The following is a 19,746-nucleotide window of genomic DNA, read 5'->3' on the forward strand; positions in this document are numbered from 1 at the left end:
AACAAATAAATCGACGCACCAAGAAGCAATCATCCGATTGCTTTGAAATTTCGTATGCATGAATGTTTTGAACAGATATGGCTGGAATGATGCCGACTGGGGACGTATAGTCTTTAGCGACGAATCCCGCTTCCAACTGTGTCCTGCCGATCATCGAAGACGTGTTTGGAGACGCACAGGGCAAAGGGGGGATCTTGCCTTCACTATTGAGAGCCACACCGGCCCTCAACAAGGCATTATGGTCTGGGGTGCCATTTCCTTTGACATCCGGACCCCTTTGGTCGTCATTAGAGGTACACTTACTGCACAGCGGTACGTCGACGACATCCTAAGACCTGTTTTGCTACCGTTCCTTTTGCAGCACCCTGGGCTGGTTTTTCAGCAATACAATGCCAGACCACATACGGCACGTGTTGCTATAAACTGTCTGCAAGCTTGTCAAACTCTTCCTTGGCCTGCCAGATCACCAGATCTCTCTCCCATCGAGCATGTCTGGAATATGATGGGAAGGCGATTGCATCTGGCACGGAATGTTGATGACCTCGTTCGACAATTGGATTGAATTTGGCAGGAAATACCGCAAGAGACCATCCGGGAGCATTATCGGTCTATGCCATGCCGTGTGGCAGCTTGTATCCAGGCTAGAGGCGGGCCAACACCTTAATGAACTTGTTACTGTAACTCTGCAATAAATTATTCAATTGTTCTGAAATTTTAATCATTTACTATTCTGTACATTGTCTTCCTATCCACCAATTTTCGTTTCAATCGGATTTTTTTGTTATAGAATGTATATGGCTGCCGACTCTATTGTATTTACCAGTAGTATACAGGATTTTGCCAATTTCTCCTGGTCTACTGATTTAATAAAAATTTTCCTGTTTTTTCAACAGTTTAGTAAATTCCCTAAATTTGAGTGAGTTTCCGAAAAGAAAAAATCCCTATGGAAATAAAAATTTTGCATATTTTATTGCTTGCTTTAATGTAAGTATTACTAATACTTAATGAAGCGAGACTCATTCATGTTAATCAGTTTAAAGCTTTTCTTTTTTTTGTTCTTCAATTTTTATTTTGCAAAAATAAGGATTTGATGTATCCTGTAGGTCTGGCATTTAAGAAATAAACATTTTTTTTCAATACCAGTATTAAATTAACTTTATTTTAATTTTTTCAGAATCTGGTGGATGACAACGGTGGGATAAAAATATTTACACGTCGGAACAGCCGCCGAACTTACATCCTTAAACTCAGTATAGTTTTCTTGTTTGTGTTTGTTGCTCTTTGCGTGTTCATCTTGCCGGACAAATTGATACAGACTTCAATCAATATCAAGCAACTTGTTTTGAATCCACTGCCTCTGTCCTCAAAACGTCAATTACTTACGGACAGGTGAGGGAAAAAATTTTGTTTTCGATAATTTTGTAAAATAACATTTCATCAAAAAATGGTTTATGTGAAGCTTATAAATTAACTCAAATTCATAATTTGTATTATGTCATTTTATTCTTGTGTATGTCTTTATAATACTTAATGCTTCGATGTATTTATGATACTTTAATGCTCTAAATTACTTAGCAAGGTTATAATAATAGTATCTCTAATAAGAGCTACTCGGTAAGATTCAGGTTCAAATTACAGTATAAAGTACCGGTACTTTGGGTGCATTATTCGTAAAATCCATTTTTACCATGAAATATTATATTGTAATTTTTAAAGTAATACTTCTCTAATTATAGTTCTTCTGTAATTTTGTGCTAATTCTTACTGTTAAAATTACGGTATTACAGATTTTTTGTTCCATAACATGTTCCGGTAAAAATGTATTTTGCGGTAAAAAGTGCCTGCACCCTGAGTGCTTGTACTTTTTATCGTAATTTGATCCGACATTTTTTATGGTGTAATTCTGTCCACAAAAAAAGCGAAAGATTTTTTTGATCTAATAATTAGATTTTCACTTTTATGGACTCAATATTGATAATTCGAGATTGAGGGCTCAACTTAAATATCATAATCAAGTAGTGCAGACGATAATTTAAGTTAAATCTGCCATAAAAACGTAATTTCTTACGTGCACGAGGTGTAACTCTGCACAGGCTTCTCCCGATCACGTTTTACACTGTCTTGGTCTGGAGAAGAAAGATCTCTACTCTGGACCCTTACTTGTATTTGATTTCCTGAAGACTTTCGAGCTCATTGACTTGGTCTAGTCTGCGTCTGACCAAGAGGAATAAGTCAACAACAACAATGTAATTTCTTTGAAAGAATGTTAATTTTTCTTCTGACAGATTTTTGTCCCTCAAATATAGAGGGTAGCCACAATCTGAAAGTATAGTCTCAATAGTTTTGGTCGGAGAGCAGTCGGAATTCTGAGTCTCTTATTGTTAGTTTCAGTTTTTGCAAGAGCATATTTTCTAGGCTGACTCATATTCTAAGGTTAAGAATCTGAATCCGTAAAAAAAGAAGAAATACATTAGATTATGAACTTAAAATGAGAAAGAGTGTGAACGAATTAGTTCTCAGACACGATCAGGATTCGAACCAGACACATCTACTTGACAATCAAGCGCATCACTCTTGTACCATAACGTCATACGGAGACTTTTTGGAGCAATCCTAAAATGCACTTAAATAACATATGAGTGCTCTCTTAAAATGAACGACTGAAAATAACTCAACTTGAGTGCTATTTAACTCTTTCATCTAGAAAAAACCGGCCTTCTCATCTTGAGTTAAAATCACTCAAGTGAAAGAGTTATATGGAAATAGCTCAATTTGAGTGAAAAAATTTCACTCAAACTTGAGTTATTTTCACTCGAGCTTGAGTGATTTTCAGTATTACCTGAGTGGATCGTTTTCACTCAAACTTGAGTGATTTTAACTCGTTTTTGAGTGATTTTCTGTATTTCAGTTTGTAAATTGCAGTCAAAATTTTTATTATTAATATACAAAATGTTTGTTTTTAGTGGTGCCATCTATCGTAAGCGATAGAAAATATTACAGTTTTGTTTAAAAAATTTCCTTTTGAGTGGAAAGCCTTAGACAGGAATTCTTTTTAATCATAATTTTTGTTGAATTTAAATATCGAATTAGATAGTATAGTACTTGTGAAAGTTTTCGCTGTGAGCATATCGACACTGGCTGGGATTCGAACTGGCTTCCCGTCTGTCGTGAGATTGACCGATTAACCATCTCGGCTGCAGTCCTGTGACAAGACGGCTACAAAGAACTAATTAGTTTCATGAGCTGGGTCTTGTTGGCGAGGATAAAGTTTTTATTTGTTAAATCAAATAAGGTGAAAACACAGTTAAAAAAATTTTTCAGAGTTAACAGTTTGAATAGCAGCATTTTGTGGTTATCCAATTATTTTGATTGTATACGGTAAAACAACAATTAAATGAATTATTACTTAAGAGGTTTTTTTTATGAAAAATTCCTAACCACTGTAGATTTGAGTTTTTTTTTCTTTCCCCTAAGTTACGTCATTTTTCTTTGAAGTTTAATTTTTAAAAGTAAGGAGCTCTAAACGAATTTTTAAAGTAAGCAGTTTTATAAATATTATGCTCATTTAGGTTCAATTGAAAATACTATGAGTCATTTTTTTTCGAACAAATTTATTCGTTTAATTTATAAAGCTTTATTTTCAAGCAATAAAAAAGGTATATTGTTTTAAATTGCCTAAATTTTTTTAAGACAAATTTCTGAAACTAAGTGAAATTAATAAATTTTTGAAGAGGACGTTAAAAGCTAAAAAATCTGGATTAAATACCCTTTTTCAAACTCAATTTTGCAAACTCTTTTGATATAAATTTGTTTAAAATCCAAACTATATATTTGTTTTGATTAGAAAAAAATAAGTATAATTTTTGTTCTGCAATAATCCTAGCTTAGTATGAATTCGAATAAAAAAATTAACTAATTAACATTAACTACTTGACTTTACTTTAATATTGTTTTTACCATAAACTTTGCTCAAACATAGTTTTCTTAAGTCAAAAAGAAATAAATAATAAAAATTAATGAAAACGACATTTTTAATAAAATTACTAAAATACAGAAATATTTAAATACCTAATTTTAGGCATATTTTAAACTAATTAAATTGTATCGCTTCTGAATTATAAATAATTACAATTAAATCAAGTATGTATTTTATGAATTTTAACTATTATGAATATAGATAGTGTACGTTATTTCCGTTATCAATATATATGTTTAGAATTTTTACCTAATTGTAAGAAATTAATATATAATCAAAAAGAAAAAACATTATAAAAATTTAATATACCAGCCAGGAAAGCAAGATTGAAGACATCAAACTCTTTCAATTTTACAACAATGCAAAGTAACTGCAGTTTTTCTGCAGATTCATCAGAAAGTATACTTCTGAAACAATGACTGCATAATTACTTCAAATTTACTGCAGAATGACCACGGATTTAAAATTTCAGTTTTTTCTAAATTTATGATTTTAAAGTGACCTCACTTAAACTACAGTAATTTTGTAGACAATAGCTAAAATTTTTTCGAAATAAATTACTGAGAAATTACTTCGCATTAGCTGCAAAATAACTGCAGTGTTTTTACAGTTAAGATTGCACTACAGAAAATTTGCAGTTAACTCTAGAAAAACTACGAAATTACTTCAGTTCTGTAGAATAACTACAGTTTATTTTCAGCTGGGATATAGGTATATAAATTCAAATTGAACTATATCTCATAATAAATATTACTTTTAATTTTGCTCCTATTTTTTTACTATTAATCTATAACTATTGTAAAATTCTAATTTATTTGCATTTTCAAATACTTTAATTAGCATTGTACTTTTAATTAAATATTAATTCTGCATTTTCAATTTTGCCTCGAAAATTGAATTTGAAGAAAAGTGGTAAGAACTTTTATGCTAGCAACAAAGGAAAAATAGTTTGTATAATGTGATAAATACTTTATGAAATAAGAAGATAGTATTGATTCTGAATTCCAATTAAATAAAAGCTAAAAACAGGATAAAAACAGAAAAATTCAAAATGCTGCTTAATTTTTTTAAATATAATATTTTCCACTTTTTCTTTGAATGATATATTTATAATAAAATACATTGAACATCTGAAGATTCTGATTTGAATGAATGGATGTTGCAGACGTGAACTTTCATAAATTAAAGACAGTCAACTTTATTAATAGAAAGCAATTTAAATAACAGCAATTATGGACTGTATGAACAATAATTTCGTAAATATCCTTTATAAAAGAAGTATAGAATGATATGAAATTAATTATCCAGAAATGTTTTGTACCAAAATTATACATCAAAAAAACTAAAACATGGATATAAATTTATTATATTAAAATAAAATGTTAAAACTTTAATATGAAATCTGAAAAAATTCTAAAACTCTTATCAGATATAATATATTCCCACATGCTTTGACAAAGATTCTAGCAGGGAATCAAATTTTTTTAATATTTCATAATCATCCACATTTAACACTTTCAATTTTAATAAATTTTTTTGACAAATAATTTAAAAGAATAGTATATTTTATTAAAAAACGCTGAAAAACAGCTAATTTAAATGGAATGTGTATATAACACATTCAAAATAAAAGTATTTTCAAAATAAAAACAACAAAGTATATCTACTTACTGAAAAGTAAAACAGCGTCTTCTTCAGAAATACCGCTGTGAACTAAAAGTTGTTTTAATTCTTCTTAATTCAAAATATTAAATGACATATTCTCCAGAAAAAAAATTAAACGTAAAATAAAAACGAAGACATAATCTATTTAGATCACAGATCATAACAATTTTATTTAGATTTATTATTGTTTGCTTTTTAAAATAAAGCGATAGAAATTCCAGCTTATATTTCCCAAGCAATTAAATATTAAATAAATCACTCAAGTTTGAGCTAAAAGCACTCAAATATTGCTTAAAAAATACCACTCAAGTTTGAGTAAACGCAAGGTAAGAATTTCGCTCAAATAAGAATGTGTTTCACTCAAGCTGAGTTAAAAAAATTTAACTCTATTTTGAGTAGGGGAAATAACTGTTTCATTTTAAGAGAGTGAGGAGTAGTTTTATTTAACATTTGATAGTTAGTGTCTCATTCAAAAATCACGTGGTTTCTTCATAAAATGATAGCTAAAAGCAACGAAATACAGCTGAAGGATTGTTGAATCATCGCCAATATGAATTTTATTTTTAAGAGTGTGCCAAGATAAATGATTTTTCCACTCAAAATGAAGACTAAGTCAAATTACTTGTTTGACAATTATTTTCACATTCAACATAATCTAACTAGATGCTTTATTAAAAGCATGTAACAAATTTTTAAATATGTTTTAGTTTTAGGCGTTTATATCTTAACAGCTTCGAAGACGAATGCTCAACGAATAGTAAAAATAAAAGTGAATTTATTTTATATTACTAATCTATGACCTTATTTTTTATACTGTAGAGCACCGATTAACCAAAAGCCGACTTGCCGGCTTGCCGATAAACCAGATGTTCCAAGGATAATGTGTTTTTCCACATCTTCTCGATTCCGAAAAGGCTACTTTGTTTTAAGAATGCATCTAAGGGGTGTAAAAATGGCTTCTTTTGACCATCGGTGCCCTTGAAAAAGAACCTCAGATTTTTTTCCGGTTATGTCGGTTATATCAATTTCTAATATGGGAGGAGGCTTCTAATGAAATTGAAAAAAAAAAAAATTTAAACTTTTAAACACGTTATTCATAATATGCTATAACAGGTACTACTACAATTATCAATTCTAAGTCTTAGAAAAATGTGTGAAGGGAAGTTACTTAAAAACATTCTCATAACCGTTTTTTAAAGCTGTCCAATTATCCGAATTTTGCATTATCCCGATCGGCTTCGGTGTTCTACTGTATTAATTTAATGATTATTGCTACACACATTTATTTAAAACTCTACAGGAAGCATCACTTAATCTTGCTGTGGACGTCTTATTTCGGCAAACAAAATTGGCTACCATCAACCAAAGAGCTTCAGTGCCCTGTTGACAATTGTAATGTAACTTCGGATCGCATTCACCTAAATCATAGTAGCGCAGTAGTCCTGCACTGGAGGAATATAAAGCCAGACGATCTTCCAGTTTGTCCCTTCTCAAATGAGCAGACTTCAAGCTGTCCTTTTCTGGTACTTTTCAACAAAGAAGCTCCTCCTCATACATCAGCGGATGCCCTTTGGAAACTAGATGACAAAATTCACTGGACAGCTACTTATAGAAAAGATTCTGACATAAAAGCGCCTTATGGTAAAGTCATTTCTCGTACCAAAGTGGCAGAAATGCCAGGTAGGTTTGAGTAGATGTATTTATGTTCTTTTATGCCAGTTCCTTTTGCATTCTCAGTTCAGTGTTAATGTAAAATTTTCGAATGTAGTGCGAAATTATTAAACTAAACCATGTTTCCATTCTAGTGGAACCATGGAATCTTGTAATCAAGTTTAAGGAGCACCATAATACGATTCAACTTACAATATTAAATGTGTTGCAAATTTGTACTATATCATGATGCCACAAGCTTCAAAACTTTTGACAGTGTAGTAATATTCCTCCCCCCCCATCTGCATAGTAATTTATTTATGCTATGATGATGTATTTATATCTCCGTTTCTTTTTCAGATTCTCTAAAATTAAACCTCATTCAAATTCTCTCTCGTTTTTTAAATTTGTAACATTTATATTTATGAAAAAAAGAATAGCTTTTTACACTTTAAGTGGAAGGATTTTGCTTGAAGATTGGAAATTTCACAGCTCTTCAGAATGTACATTTAAAACATGCAGATTTAGAATTAAGATAATTCAATCATCTCTAGAACAAATGTAATATTTCTAAGAATTATTTCTTGGCTGGTGAGGTTTTTCTAATTTTGTTTCTTACATTTATTTTCTATTTTAAATTGGCAACTTTCCATTCTATATTTCGAATCAATTTTGTTTTTTCTCAATAACATCTTAAATAGGGGGCGTATTTTTGAGTGCTAGTACAGATTGTTGTTTCCAATTTATATATTTTTGAAGCGAATAAAAATTTTTAATCGAGAGAATTTGGTTTTGTAAAGTATTATTTATATAGCAATGTAAGTTATTTCTTTAATTATTCTGATTTTTTGCACTTCTGATGGTTCTAAGTTTAAACAAAATATTTTTATTTTAAAAATGTCTGTTAAAGTTTCTTTTTAAACCAATTAATAATATTAATAGAAACTATTGTTTCAACAAAATATTCTTATTTGCACACGGTGTTGGGGCAACCTGAATATCTTGCAATAAATACTTAGACACGATTAACAATTAAGACCTATTGAAATACTTGGAAAGTGACAAATATTTTTGATAAGTGTTGGAAACTGGGACAGCATCTGCTAAAATTTCCCACCTCATTGTTTGGAAAGGAATTTTTTACATGTTTTCGATGGATGCAGGGCTATTATTGATTGTTTCACTTAGTTCTAATAATATTGATTAACAAATCTAAATACACAATACGCATGCATCTGTATTCCTAATTTTTACAATTCACATCACGCATTATGACTCAAGAGCTGGAATATATTCATTTATACTAACATTTATTAAATTATAGATTTTTTGCACTTATGGTGAATTAGTGTGTTTATATACTAAATTGCACATGTTAAACATATTTGTGTTTGCACGCACGAAGCAAATAATGTTTTTTTTTAAAATTCCCCGATAACCTTATTGAAAATTACAACAAATGTTTAAATTCATTATGCAAATTAAATGAAAAATACCATAATTCTTCTTATAATAGATATTTATAATCATACATAATATATATACAACATGCATGCATCTGTATTTCTAATTTTTACAATTCATATCGTGCATTATTCATCAAGTATAATTCATGAAGTGTTGGAATATATTCATTGATACTAACATCTATTAAATAATAGAATTTTTGCACTTATGGTATTTTAATATGTTTACATACTTAGTGCAAATGGGTAGCATATTTGTGTACATACTAAGTAAATAATGTTATTTAAAATATTCCCCGACATTCTTATTCAAAATTATAATAAAAAGCTCAAGTTTATTAAACGAGTTAAATGAAAAATTCTATAATTCTTTTAATTTTAGATATTTATATTTTGAAAACGAAAAAATAAAAATGAGAATTATGTAAATTGTCTGAGGCTAAAACAAAATGTTAAAAGGGAATGTCCTATGACTTTCTTACAGAATAGAACTTAAATGGAAACTAAAACTAAATGAACTTCCTTGAGAACTGACTAATTTTGTAGAAATTTTTTTTCGAAGTGAAAAGTTTTAATTTATCTGTACTCTTAGCTGTCAGTTTTTCAAGACTCAGAATTCAGTATGATAAAAATTTAAGTCAGATCATCAATTAATAATGTAGCTTGAATCAGAACAAGCGAATGAAATATTAGAACAAGTGAGTGAAATATCAGAACAAGAATGAAATGTTAGAACAAGCGAATAAAATATCAGAACAAGAATGAAATGTTAGAACAAGCAAGTAAAGCATCAGTACAAGAACGAAATATTAAAACAAGTGAATAATAGTATTCCCTGATGGTTATTTCAAAGGGGAAAGTGTGAAACAGAAATGGTTTAAAAACAGATGAGATATTAATTTTTTTTTTTTGATTAATCAAGATTTTTTAAAAGTTTGCAAGTGAAATAGAAATAGAAGATATTTTTCAAGTTATAGGCAATATTTTGTGTAAAACCATGAACTGAAATTGAAAAACCTGAGAAAATATAGTGGTGATAGTGGTGTTTTTCACCAAAAATCTTCTCCAAAATAATTTGAAAATGTGACTTATAATTATATTGTTCCAATGTCTTCAAATAGGATTATTGTCGGGTAGTACGGAGTAATTAAGCTTATACGTTGTTTAAAATATTTTCAATGCAAATATTTCAAATTATAATACAAATTATTATTACTATTAATACAAACAATATTTAAACTATTTTTAATGCAAATATTTTAATATAATTATTTTTCTCCGTTGTAGAAATTAGCTTAAATCGTAGCAGTGTCTGCTGGCTTGTAAGTAACTGCCAAGCACCCAGTAACAGAGAAAAATACGTGGATGATTTGAATAACTCGATTTCTGTAGAGGTGTACGGAAGGTGCGGCAAATACTCATGTCCTTATGAAAAAACTATAGATTGCTACAAATGGCTGTCTCACCGCTGCAGATTTTATCTTTCATTCGAAAATTCCGTTTGCAAAGATTACAGTACAGAGAAACTCTACTATGCCCTGATGTCAGGCATGGTACCAGTCGTCCTTGGTGGCGATAACTACGCAGAACACTTACCGCCTCATTCTTTTATCGATGTTAGAGATTATTCTAGTCCAAAAGACCTGGCCAACTATTTACTGGAGCTTACAGTGAATGATGCAAAATTTTTGTCTTATTTTCAGTGGCGAAGAAAATATTTCATACAGGATGGTGCTTACAAGTGGCTCTGTGGTTTGTGTGAAAAGTTAAACACAAATGTAGTGGGTCAAGTCAAGCCACATAATAGCGTTGTTGATTGGTGGTATAAGTATCCATGTGATATTATTTATTATTGATTTTATTTTTTGCAAACAGTTTTTATATTTGCACTGTGTTACATTATTTCAATATGTATAAATTTTTTTTAAATATCATTAAGTTAATATCTATTTAGAATTAAAGTATTGAAGTGGGTTAAGTCAAACCACATAAAAGTGTTATTGATTGGTGGTATAAACATTCATGGCGTCACATTTATTATTTTTTAAAAAATAGCTTTTATATTTTCACTGTGTTCTATCATTTCAGCATGAATACAACTTTTATTTCATTAGAGTAGATAGGATTGTTGTTCTGAATTGAAATTTCTTTTTAGTCCGAGCTAAGGTTGAGTTGGGTGTAAAAAAATTTGGGTGTAATTTAATAATTGGTTCTTAAAAAAAACATATAAGTGTTATTGTCTTATTTTTCATAGGCACGCATAAAATTTCCTTAATTAAAAAATATCTTCATTCAGAGTTAAATTTGAAGTGTTTAATGTTTTTAGTTCGATGGTTTAAGTGTCCTACTGATATGATTTATTGATGAATTTTTTTAAACATTTTCATACTTTATTGTATTGCAATATTTTCAATATCCATATAGATTTTATTTCATTAAAGTAATCCCTATAGTCAGAATTATTAAAGTAGAATTGTGTAAAACCACATAAAATGATTATTGTTTGATGGTATTAATTTCCCAGTGTTACGATCTTTTTTTCGTTAACAATTCTTTCATTATATTATATCATTTCAGAATGCACGCAATTTTTACTTAATGAATGTAAATATTTTATAATGTATATATTAAATATCTATTCAAAATTAATGTTAAAGTAGTTTCAGCCAAACCACATAAAAGTTTTATTGATTCATGGTATAAATATAAACGTTTTATTACTTATTATTCATATTTTTTGTATGCAGCTTATATATTTTTATCGTGTTACATCATTTCAATATGAAGGAAATTTTATTTCATTATTATCATTCATTGTTTAGAATAAAATTTGAAATAAGTTATGCAAACTACATAGAATTGTAATCGATGATGATATAAGTTTTCATTCAGATATCATTTCTTACTGATATGTTTTTGTTCCTTATTATCATTTTATTAGATAATTGCCATATGTGTACAGTATATTTTTCATTTCTTTTGTATAATATATTTATTTAGAAACAAAGTTGAAGTGGGTATAGCCACATAAAAATGTTATTCTTTCAAGGTATTTATATCGCAATGATGTGATTTATTGATGACATTTTTTGCAAACGTTTTCATATTTTCATTGTATTTTGATCATTAAAATATATCGCATGAATATGATTACAATTTTTGCTTCATACTACATTATTATTCAAAGTAATATATTATTTTAATAATAATAATAATATTCGAATTTGGTACGAAGTTGTTTGATAAACTCTGTGCCAGCTTAACTAGTGGCAATCTTCCAATTAAAAACTGAATTGTGTTCTTTATGCATCCAAGCATAATTCCACATTTTTGTGAAATTTTGAAAAATCTGCACATAAGTTTTTGAATTTGTAAATAAGGCCCCCGTCCTGCTTTTGCATTTTGAGAAAATCACAAAAATTTGCCTGTTCAAACATTTTCTGCTAGGGTTGCGTTTTTGTGAATTTGATGAAAAAAAAGGGTGTGCTTTCGTGGAAAAATTTTTTTTGCTTTCGCAAAAAATAAAAAAACACAAGTTTACCCATTTTTCCTAATTTTCATTTGTTTATTGTGCTAAATCAGAACAACCCAAAACTCACCACGTGAAGATGGTTGCACATCGAGTTCCACCATCTTTCTACCCAACCTATCATCCAGTTTTTTGATGTGGTTTTTATATTATATTTTCAACTATGTAGAAATATTTTCAATGGAGCCTTTGGCCTACTGCATCGATAAAGTTTCTTTTTTTCATGTCTACTACATATTGAAAGTCTGATCTTTGAAAGAAATTCAGATTAACTGATCTAGATCTAATGTTAGCGTTGCTCGGATATCTCTAGCTTAATGTCCACTTCTTTTCGTCGAAGCGTCTTCGAGAAATTTTACCATTTAAGGATACCCAAATATTTATGGAAAATATTAATTTGTAAGTTCAATAAAGATTTTTTTAAAATTTATTACTAATTTCAGGCACTGAGCATTGATTTCATTACTAAGCAGTTTTGAAATATCATATAATATTCTGCATTTGAATACAAATAAAATGTATGTGTAACATGATAGTTAAAATTTGTTTACTTTTTGCTGATATCATTTAAAATCTGGTGCTTTTATCTATCAGTTTTAGCATGGTTCCTTTTTATTTTTCGTTTATATTCTCTGTATGGATTATCTTTCACTTTTATTTATTTAAAAAAAACGCGTATTTTTATATTTCACAGCATATAAAATGAAAGATTATGTGCTTTCGAAAAAAATCATTGACATTTGAGACATATGTTAAAATTTGGGGATATTTTCTGTCCTTAATGAGTTTGAAACTGTTTTTAAATACAATCAAGAAAATTTGAGCACTGTCTTCAGGATTAGAGGACGTCTGGTCTAGTTGCCTTGGGAAACGATATGCTAAAGAAAGCTGTTTCTAAATTGTTGAACAACCCGATTTGTAGATCCGTGAGTTATGTTGAATTGTTGCACAACGATGGTTTGTGATATTGTTTTTTTTGCCCAATATATTTAATAAACTAGTGTAGCCGTTTCACCAAAAAAGGGTTGATCATTTAGGATTCTTCGACTGAAAAAATTTGGGACTTACTATATTAAGGTATAAAATATTGAAAGAAACATGATGGATTAATGCCTGATTGTGAGCAAGTACAATTATGCTTGCACAACAATTAGCGTATAAAAACTTCTTTTTTTCCTTCATGTCAAGGTTTATGTTCATTTTTTAATGTTTACAGCTGGGAATGAGGTTTAAATATTGTATTAAAATATTTAAACCTCATTATATTATTTTCGTCTACTGTATTCTTTGGAGCGTTCTGACCTTTCAGATGTTTTACTGTTGCTTCACATAAAAATATAATACTTTATGTTTTGATGATTTCCGTCTCTCCTTTTTCAATAGTTATTTGTTACATTTCCATAGCTTGTTGTTTTTCCTTGCATAAATATTGACCTGCGACCTCTAATGTTTATATCATTTTAACTACGTTTTTGACCAGAATTCAAAAACTATACTCTAAGAACTGTCATAATGGAATAATATGCATATTAATATTAATCTCAGGTTTAAGAAAAATCCCACGAATCCCGAACATGAAATTTTTTGTATAACATGGTGCTCACTGCTCAAGCTTATAACAGTCCGTACAAAGTTAACTTTAGTTAACACGCGTTGTTCGCGAACAAAGCAGCATTATTTGAAGCAAGTACGAAATTTCTTTCTTCCATTGAAAAACTGGCTATCAAAACAATAGTAGGATGTTAACGTTGATTACGAATGAAAAAGCCATAATTAGGAATGTAAAACAGTTGATTTAAAATATTGAATATTTAGATAAAATGCATCAACAATTGAAAAGCTTTTTAATATCAAAATATATTTCTTTGCAATATTTAAAAGTTACTTTCATCTAACACATAATATTATCTTAGCTTTAGAAGAATAGATAATTACTTGTATTTCCAATATTGAATAAATAAGCTAAATCGGCAACTAAATCGTCTCACACAATGAAACATAAATGCGATTCGTCACGAAATGCCGATAATACTTTTGATTTAAGAAAAGCAAAGTGCGTGTTTAAAATAAAATGCAATTAGGCGTGGCAACATTTTGTAGAAGTAAACGTGAGACTTTCGTGAGTTTTTGTGTCCAAATGAACAGCTTACACTCTGAGTTTTTTTTTATTAAAGATTTAATAAGAATCCATGAAAAAATATAAAATGGATAAGACTTATAGTAACCAGGACACAATATATCTATAATTTAATAAATTCATTCGATTTTTTATGTGAGTGAGTATAGAAAATAATTGACGATATTAAAATATTTTTCAGCGTTAATATTAATCTTCTTTCGTACTCGTGTGAGAGTGGTATTAAGGAATAGAATATCCGATCACTTTCTGATTACCCGCAGCACAAAATTCTCTATTTGAGCACTGTGCTTGATATAAACGCAAATTTCAATCGTTTCTTGATTGCTACTAGCCAAATGCTTCGTAAATTCTGCTAGTACTAAGCAGAATTTACCGTCGATTGAAATGCCAACCACTTTTCCATTAATTAGAGCATTTAAATTTTTAAAATGGCCTTGGTGTTGAATGTGAATACAAAATTCTCCTAATGTATTGCGGAGAAACATTCTCCTTATATTGCCCATTTGCTAAACCGCCAATGGTTTAAAGAACATTCGAGGTGTTTCGCTGCGCTTGAAACTATCCTTTGTTCCTGGAGTAGTACACACTTATGGAACACCACTTTGGTGTAAAGTGGTTTTTACACCAAAGTGGTGTTCCATAAGTGTTGAAAAGTGGTTTTTTACACTCCCAATTTCGATTTATAAATTCACAGAAATTTCTTAAAGTGCACATGAAAGCTCTTTTTGTTGTTAACTTGAAATAAATTATTTAAATATGATACAATTATATAATTTATTTCAAGTAATTAATTTAATATTATGTAATGTTTTTGGTTTTTCAACATCAAATTCGAACAGATATTTCACCACAGTTTCTGCAGTGAACTCTAGAGTATATTTCGTTAATAAAACCAAAATATATGATATTTAAACCATTCAGTTGGCAATTTTTAGTTCATATGGTAACGTTTCACTGGAAACACTGGTTTTCAAAGTTATAGTTCAAGTATTTTTTAGTTAAAGTTTAGTGTTTTTACTAAAATACTAAACTATAACAAAGTCATAGTTTAGCATTTTTTACTCAAAGTTACACTTTGAGTAAAAAATACAGTACTGAAAAGTAAATTTAACTGAATAATGGTTCCCTTGCCTCGTTCTTCGTTATTATGATGAAATTAGCAAATTTTACCCCATTTATCAAATTTCATTACATAATTCAAAACCGTATTTTATTGTTAATTGTACCAAAATCTTTACCATAGCACTTCGGAAAAAATTACCGAGCTTTTTGGTGTTCCTATAGATCCACTAATACCCTAAATTTTACCACATTCTGGTAATTTAGACCATACTTTTTCACTCGGCGTGCTTTTTTTCCATCGTTGTGTTAACGTTTTTTGTGTACTCATCAGTAGCTGCGTCGGAAAATGGGGTTAAAATACTATATTAAAACCTTTGGGTTAGAGTCCCCCTTGCCGTTAGGCTAACAATGGGAGGTTTTCCCCGCCATTTTACGCAAATGCGGGTTAGCTCCATCAAAAAGTCCTCCACAAATTTCTTGCAATACTTGATCCAGAAGTTCCCTGGTCTTCTGGATTGAGTTCAAAATTACAAGGCTACGGAGTTGTAGTCCTAAACCCGAAAAAAATGGGTCGGCTGTTCAAAGATGGTTATAAAATAAACTATATTAGAACCTTCTCTGTCTCTTTTATTTTTTTAAACTTAAGAGTTTTAAGACGTTTTTCAATTTCTTAACATAAAAATGTAACACGCCATGTTTTGACGTTATCAGTCACGCCTTTCTTAGTAGTGATTAGCTAGATTTTGATAGCATTTTCTTTTTTTCCTCTCTTAAATACAAATTTGATATCTCTAATGCATGTATCTTATTTACTTTTGACAAGTACTCTAAAAATATACATTAAGAATGATCATTACGGAACACCCAATATATTAATTAATATCGGATTTAAAAATAAAAAAAATATTAATTTCGAACAAGAATGGGCTTACATTACATGATCTGTTTACTGCTCAAGCCTCTAGGACGGCGAAGTCAGGTTTGGTTTCGTTAACAATCCTTTTTCTAAATAGTTTATCACGAAATCTCACTTTTCACAAAACTCTTCTATTGAAAAAAAGTAGCTAATGAAGTTTTTTATTCTTAATTTTAAAACTAAAACTTCTTGAAGGACATTATTTTCGTAATTATTTCTTCACAAAAACAGAACCATATTTTCTTTCACATTTTCATAAAATTATGTATAAATAGATTTATCATAATTTCACAAAAGCGGATTTTTCACCAAAAAGGCTGAATCGGCCATTATTTTTTTGATTTTTAAAAAAATAAGTACATATTTTCATAAAATGAAGAGTAGCTTTTTATAATTTCACAAAAACGGACCTTTCACAAAAAACTTGACTCGACCACTGGTTTTTTTTTCCATTTTTTCTCAAAATCAGAACCCTATTTTCATAAAATTATGAATAGGTTTTTTAAAATTTCTCAAAAACGGATTTTTCTAAAAATTCTGAACGGGTCATTGTTTTTTATTTTTTTCTTACGAAATCAGTACCCTATTTTCATAAAATTATGATTAGATTTTTCTTATCTTCAAACTTAGTTTTTTTTAGTGTTGGACCTTTCACACGAAGTCTGAATCAGCTGTTTCTTTTTTATATTTTTACAAAATCATTGCTCTATTTTCCTGAATTTATGAATAGATTTTTCGCAATATCAGAAAAGCGGACCTTTCACACAAGTGTTCTTATATTTTTTCATACACAAGTGTTCTTATTTTTTTTCAAAATTAGTACCATATTTTCGTAAAATTATGAATAGATTTTTCCCAATTTACCAAAAACCGCTCTTTTCTTATATGAAGTCTGGAATAACCCTTGAAAGCTTACTTGTGTAAGCACGCCATTAGTAGTTTTAAAGAAACAAAAAAGCTTTCTGAAGTATGATTTGTATCATGCACGAAACTATTCTTCTTTCATTGGAAAAATTTACTAATAGTTTTTGAGTGAATTTGAATATGAATAGGAAAAAATATAATTGGTAAATCTAAACTGTCGCTGTATATATGAAATGCATGAACCAACATTAGAAAGGCGAATTTCTTTAGAGTATACAAAAGCTATTTATTTGTAGCAAAAACACTCTATCTTAACTTTGGTAAAATAATAATTATTTACTTTCCGATATCGATTAAAAAAGTTAACTAGACACCTAAATTAACCCACACAAAGAAACCAAAATATTATTCATCACGAAATACCAATAACACTTTTGATTTCAAAAGCAAAGTGCGTATTTAAAGTGAAACGTAGAATGTAGGCGGGAAAGCATTTTGTAGAAGTAAACGTGAAACTTGCGTGAGTTTGTACAGTGTCTAAATTAACTTAGCACTCCACTCCGAGTTTTTTTTTTTTTTTTAGATTAAAGGTTTAATAAGAAATTTCCCAGGGGAAAATGTTGATAAAATCGATAAACAATTGTCTATTAGTATCTAAGTCAAAAAATTTGAAGTATTTTTAATCTATATTTTTGGTTAAATTCTATTTATGTGATGAAGCAGTATTGTGCAGTGCTGCATCTTCTAAAGTCTATTTTTTTAATAGCAAGGTATGTGTTGCGAGCTTAGTTTACGAGAAAATCAACTTTAAATATCGAAATTTCTTTTGTATACTTGATATATATTTATAACTTTAATAATAAAACTTTAATATATATTTTCACAATCCTTGTCCAATAATGAAACAATAAAGTGTACGCATTGAAGGTCACAATTTTATATTGAAGCGAGGAATAAAAAAACGTTAGCAAAATCTGCAAGAGTACGACAATCAAACAGGCTTTGCTTCATACACCTCCTTTTTTCAATAGTGACTTTAAAGATTTGGATAGTTCTCTTTTACTTAATCCTACTATAGTTTATTACTTAAAAATTAATTTACTACCACCTCTAATGTGTATTCTTTTTTTTTTGAGACGAAGATTCTAAAAATAAGTATTAAGAATAGTCACAATCTGTATATTGTGATGTTTTAAGTAGTTTGTATTTGTAATCAGTAGATGCTAGTCATTTTATTAGATAAATATATATCTTGCGAATAAAAATCCATACTGATGGAATCCAGCTATCGAAGTTTCTCTAACTCTGCTACCAATTGAGTTACAATTAGAGTTCTGCTACAATTGAGAGTTTGAAAATTTTGAGTATTGCGCTAGTTATATATTTAAGTGGCAATTCTGCCTGCCAATTCGCATCCTGTTTAATTTTATGAATTTTATAACATCAATGTCCTTAAAAAATTTTGTGTATTCCTTTTCTGTGGCAAATACCTTCTTTTACTCAGTTAAAAATATTTCGCTAGATTTCTCTTTCACAGACGGAAATGTTAGCGTCTTCCTTCTCTGGAAGAATCCGAATTTCTGTTGCAAGAGTCAGGGCTGAGCGTGTAATAGTTTTATACAGTAGTAGTTTAGTATATCTTTATATGTGTGCTTATCTTTTTTAAATTCAAAGGATCTATAGAAAGGACCTAAGGAGCTTCAAATACCTGTTTGTTAATAGTATTCGTTCTTTAACTTCTATTTCTATGTAGTTATCAAAGCTAATTATCATAGAACATATGGGTAACTGAACACTGAAACATTAAGGGTCAAATTACGGTAAAAAGTACAGATACTCCGGGTGCCGTTACCTTTCATAATAAAATTCATTTTCACAGGAACATGTAACGGAACAAAATTCATATTACTACGCTCTACAAATATTGATATACTGTGCATATACATATTGCATATAAAATACTTATTGCATTTACTGATATACCGTAATTTTTCGACTTAATTACCGTAAAATCATTGAATAACTCTAATAAAATAAGTATTACTGAAAAATTACGGAATTATTTTTTCAGTAGAAATGCATTTTGCGGATGATACACTCAAAGTTTCGGTACTTTATACCGTAATTTTTGATCCGAAATTTTTTGCAGTGAAGTTTTGTAACGTTTCAAGTTTATCGGTATTAATTCCAGTGCATGATTACATTATCTTGTCCTTTCACCACACACTTTGTTTATTCTAAATTTATTTTTAGATAAATTTCGTGTCTGAATTCTCGAATTTAATAAGCTACAAATTACATTACAACCATTACTACATTTTATGTAAAGCACAATTTTACATAGTTGTACTTTTATAACAGTAAAGTATGATTGTATTATCTTGTCTTTAGTGGTCATTGTACACTTTGTTTATTCTAAATTCATTTTTAGATAAATTTCGTGTCTGAATTTGTCGAATTCGATGAACTACATTACAC

At 29.3% G+C, this 19,746-nt stretch overlaps 1 protein-coding gene across 2 annotated transcripts in view; it reads left to right on the forward strand.

The window, feature by feature from the left end:
* LOC107451131 (4-galactosyl-N-acetylglucosaminide 3-alpha-L-fucosyltransferase 9) overlaps positions 1-11,902 on the forward strand; it is a 32,465-nt gene extending 20,563 nt beyond the window's left edge. For both annotated transcript variants that reach the window (XM_016067135.3, XM_016067132.3), the window contains exons 2-4: positions 1,175-1,389; positions 6,942-7,321; positions 10,045-11,902. In XM_016067135.3, coding sequence (XP_015922621.1) covers positions 1,175-1,389; positions 6,942-7,321; positions 10,045-10,613 — 1,164 coding nt within the window. In that variant the 3' untranslated portion in view covers positions 10,614-11,902. The remainder of the gene's footprint in view (positions 1-1,174; positions 1,390-6,941; positions 7,322-10,044) is intronic.
* The last annotated feature ends 7,844 nt before the right edge of the window (positions 11,903-19,746 follow it).

The sequence above is a fragment of the Parasteatoda tepidariorum genome, chromosome 6 (assembly GCF_043381705.1).
Source record: "Parasteatoda tepidariorum isolate YZ-2023 chromosome 6, CAS_Ptep_4.0, whole genome shotgun sequence".
Lineage (NCBI taxonomy): Eukaryota > Metazoa > Arthropoda > Arachnida > Araneae > Theridiidae > Parasteatoda > Parasteatoda tepidariorum.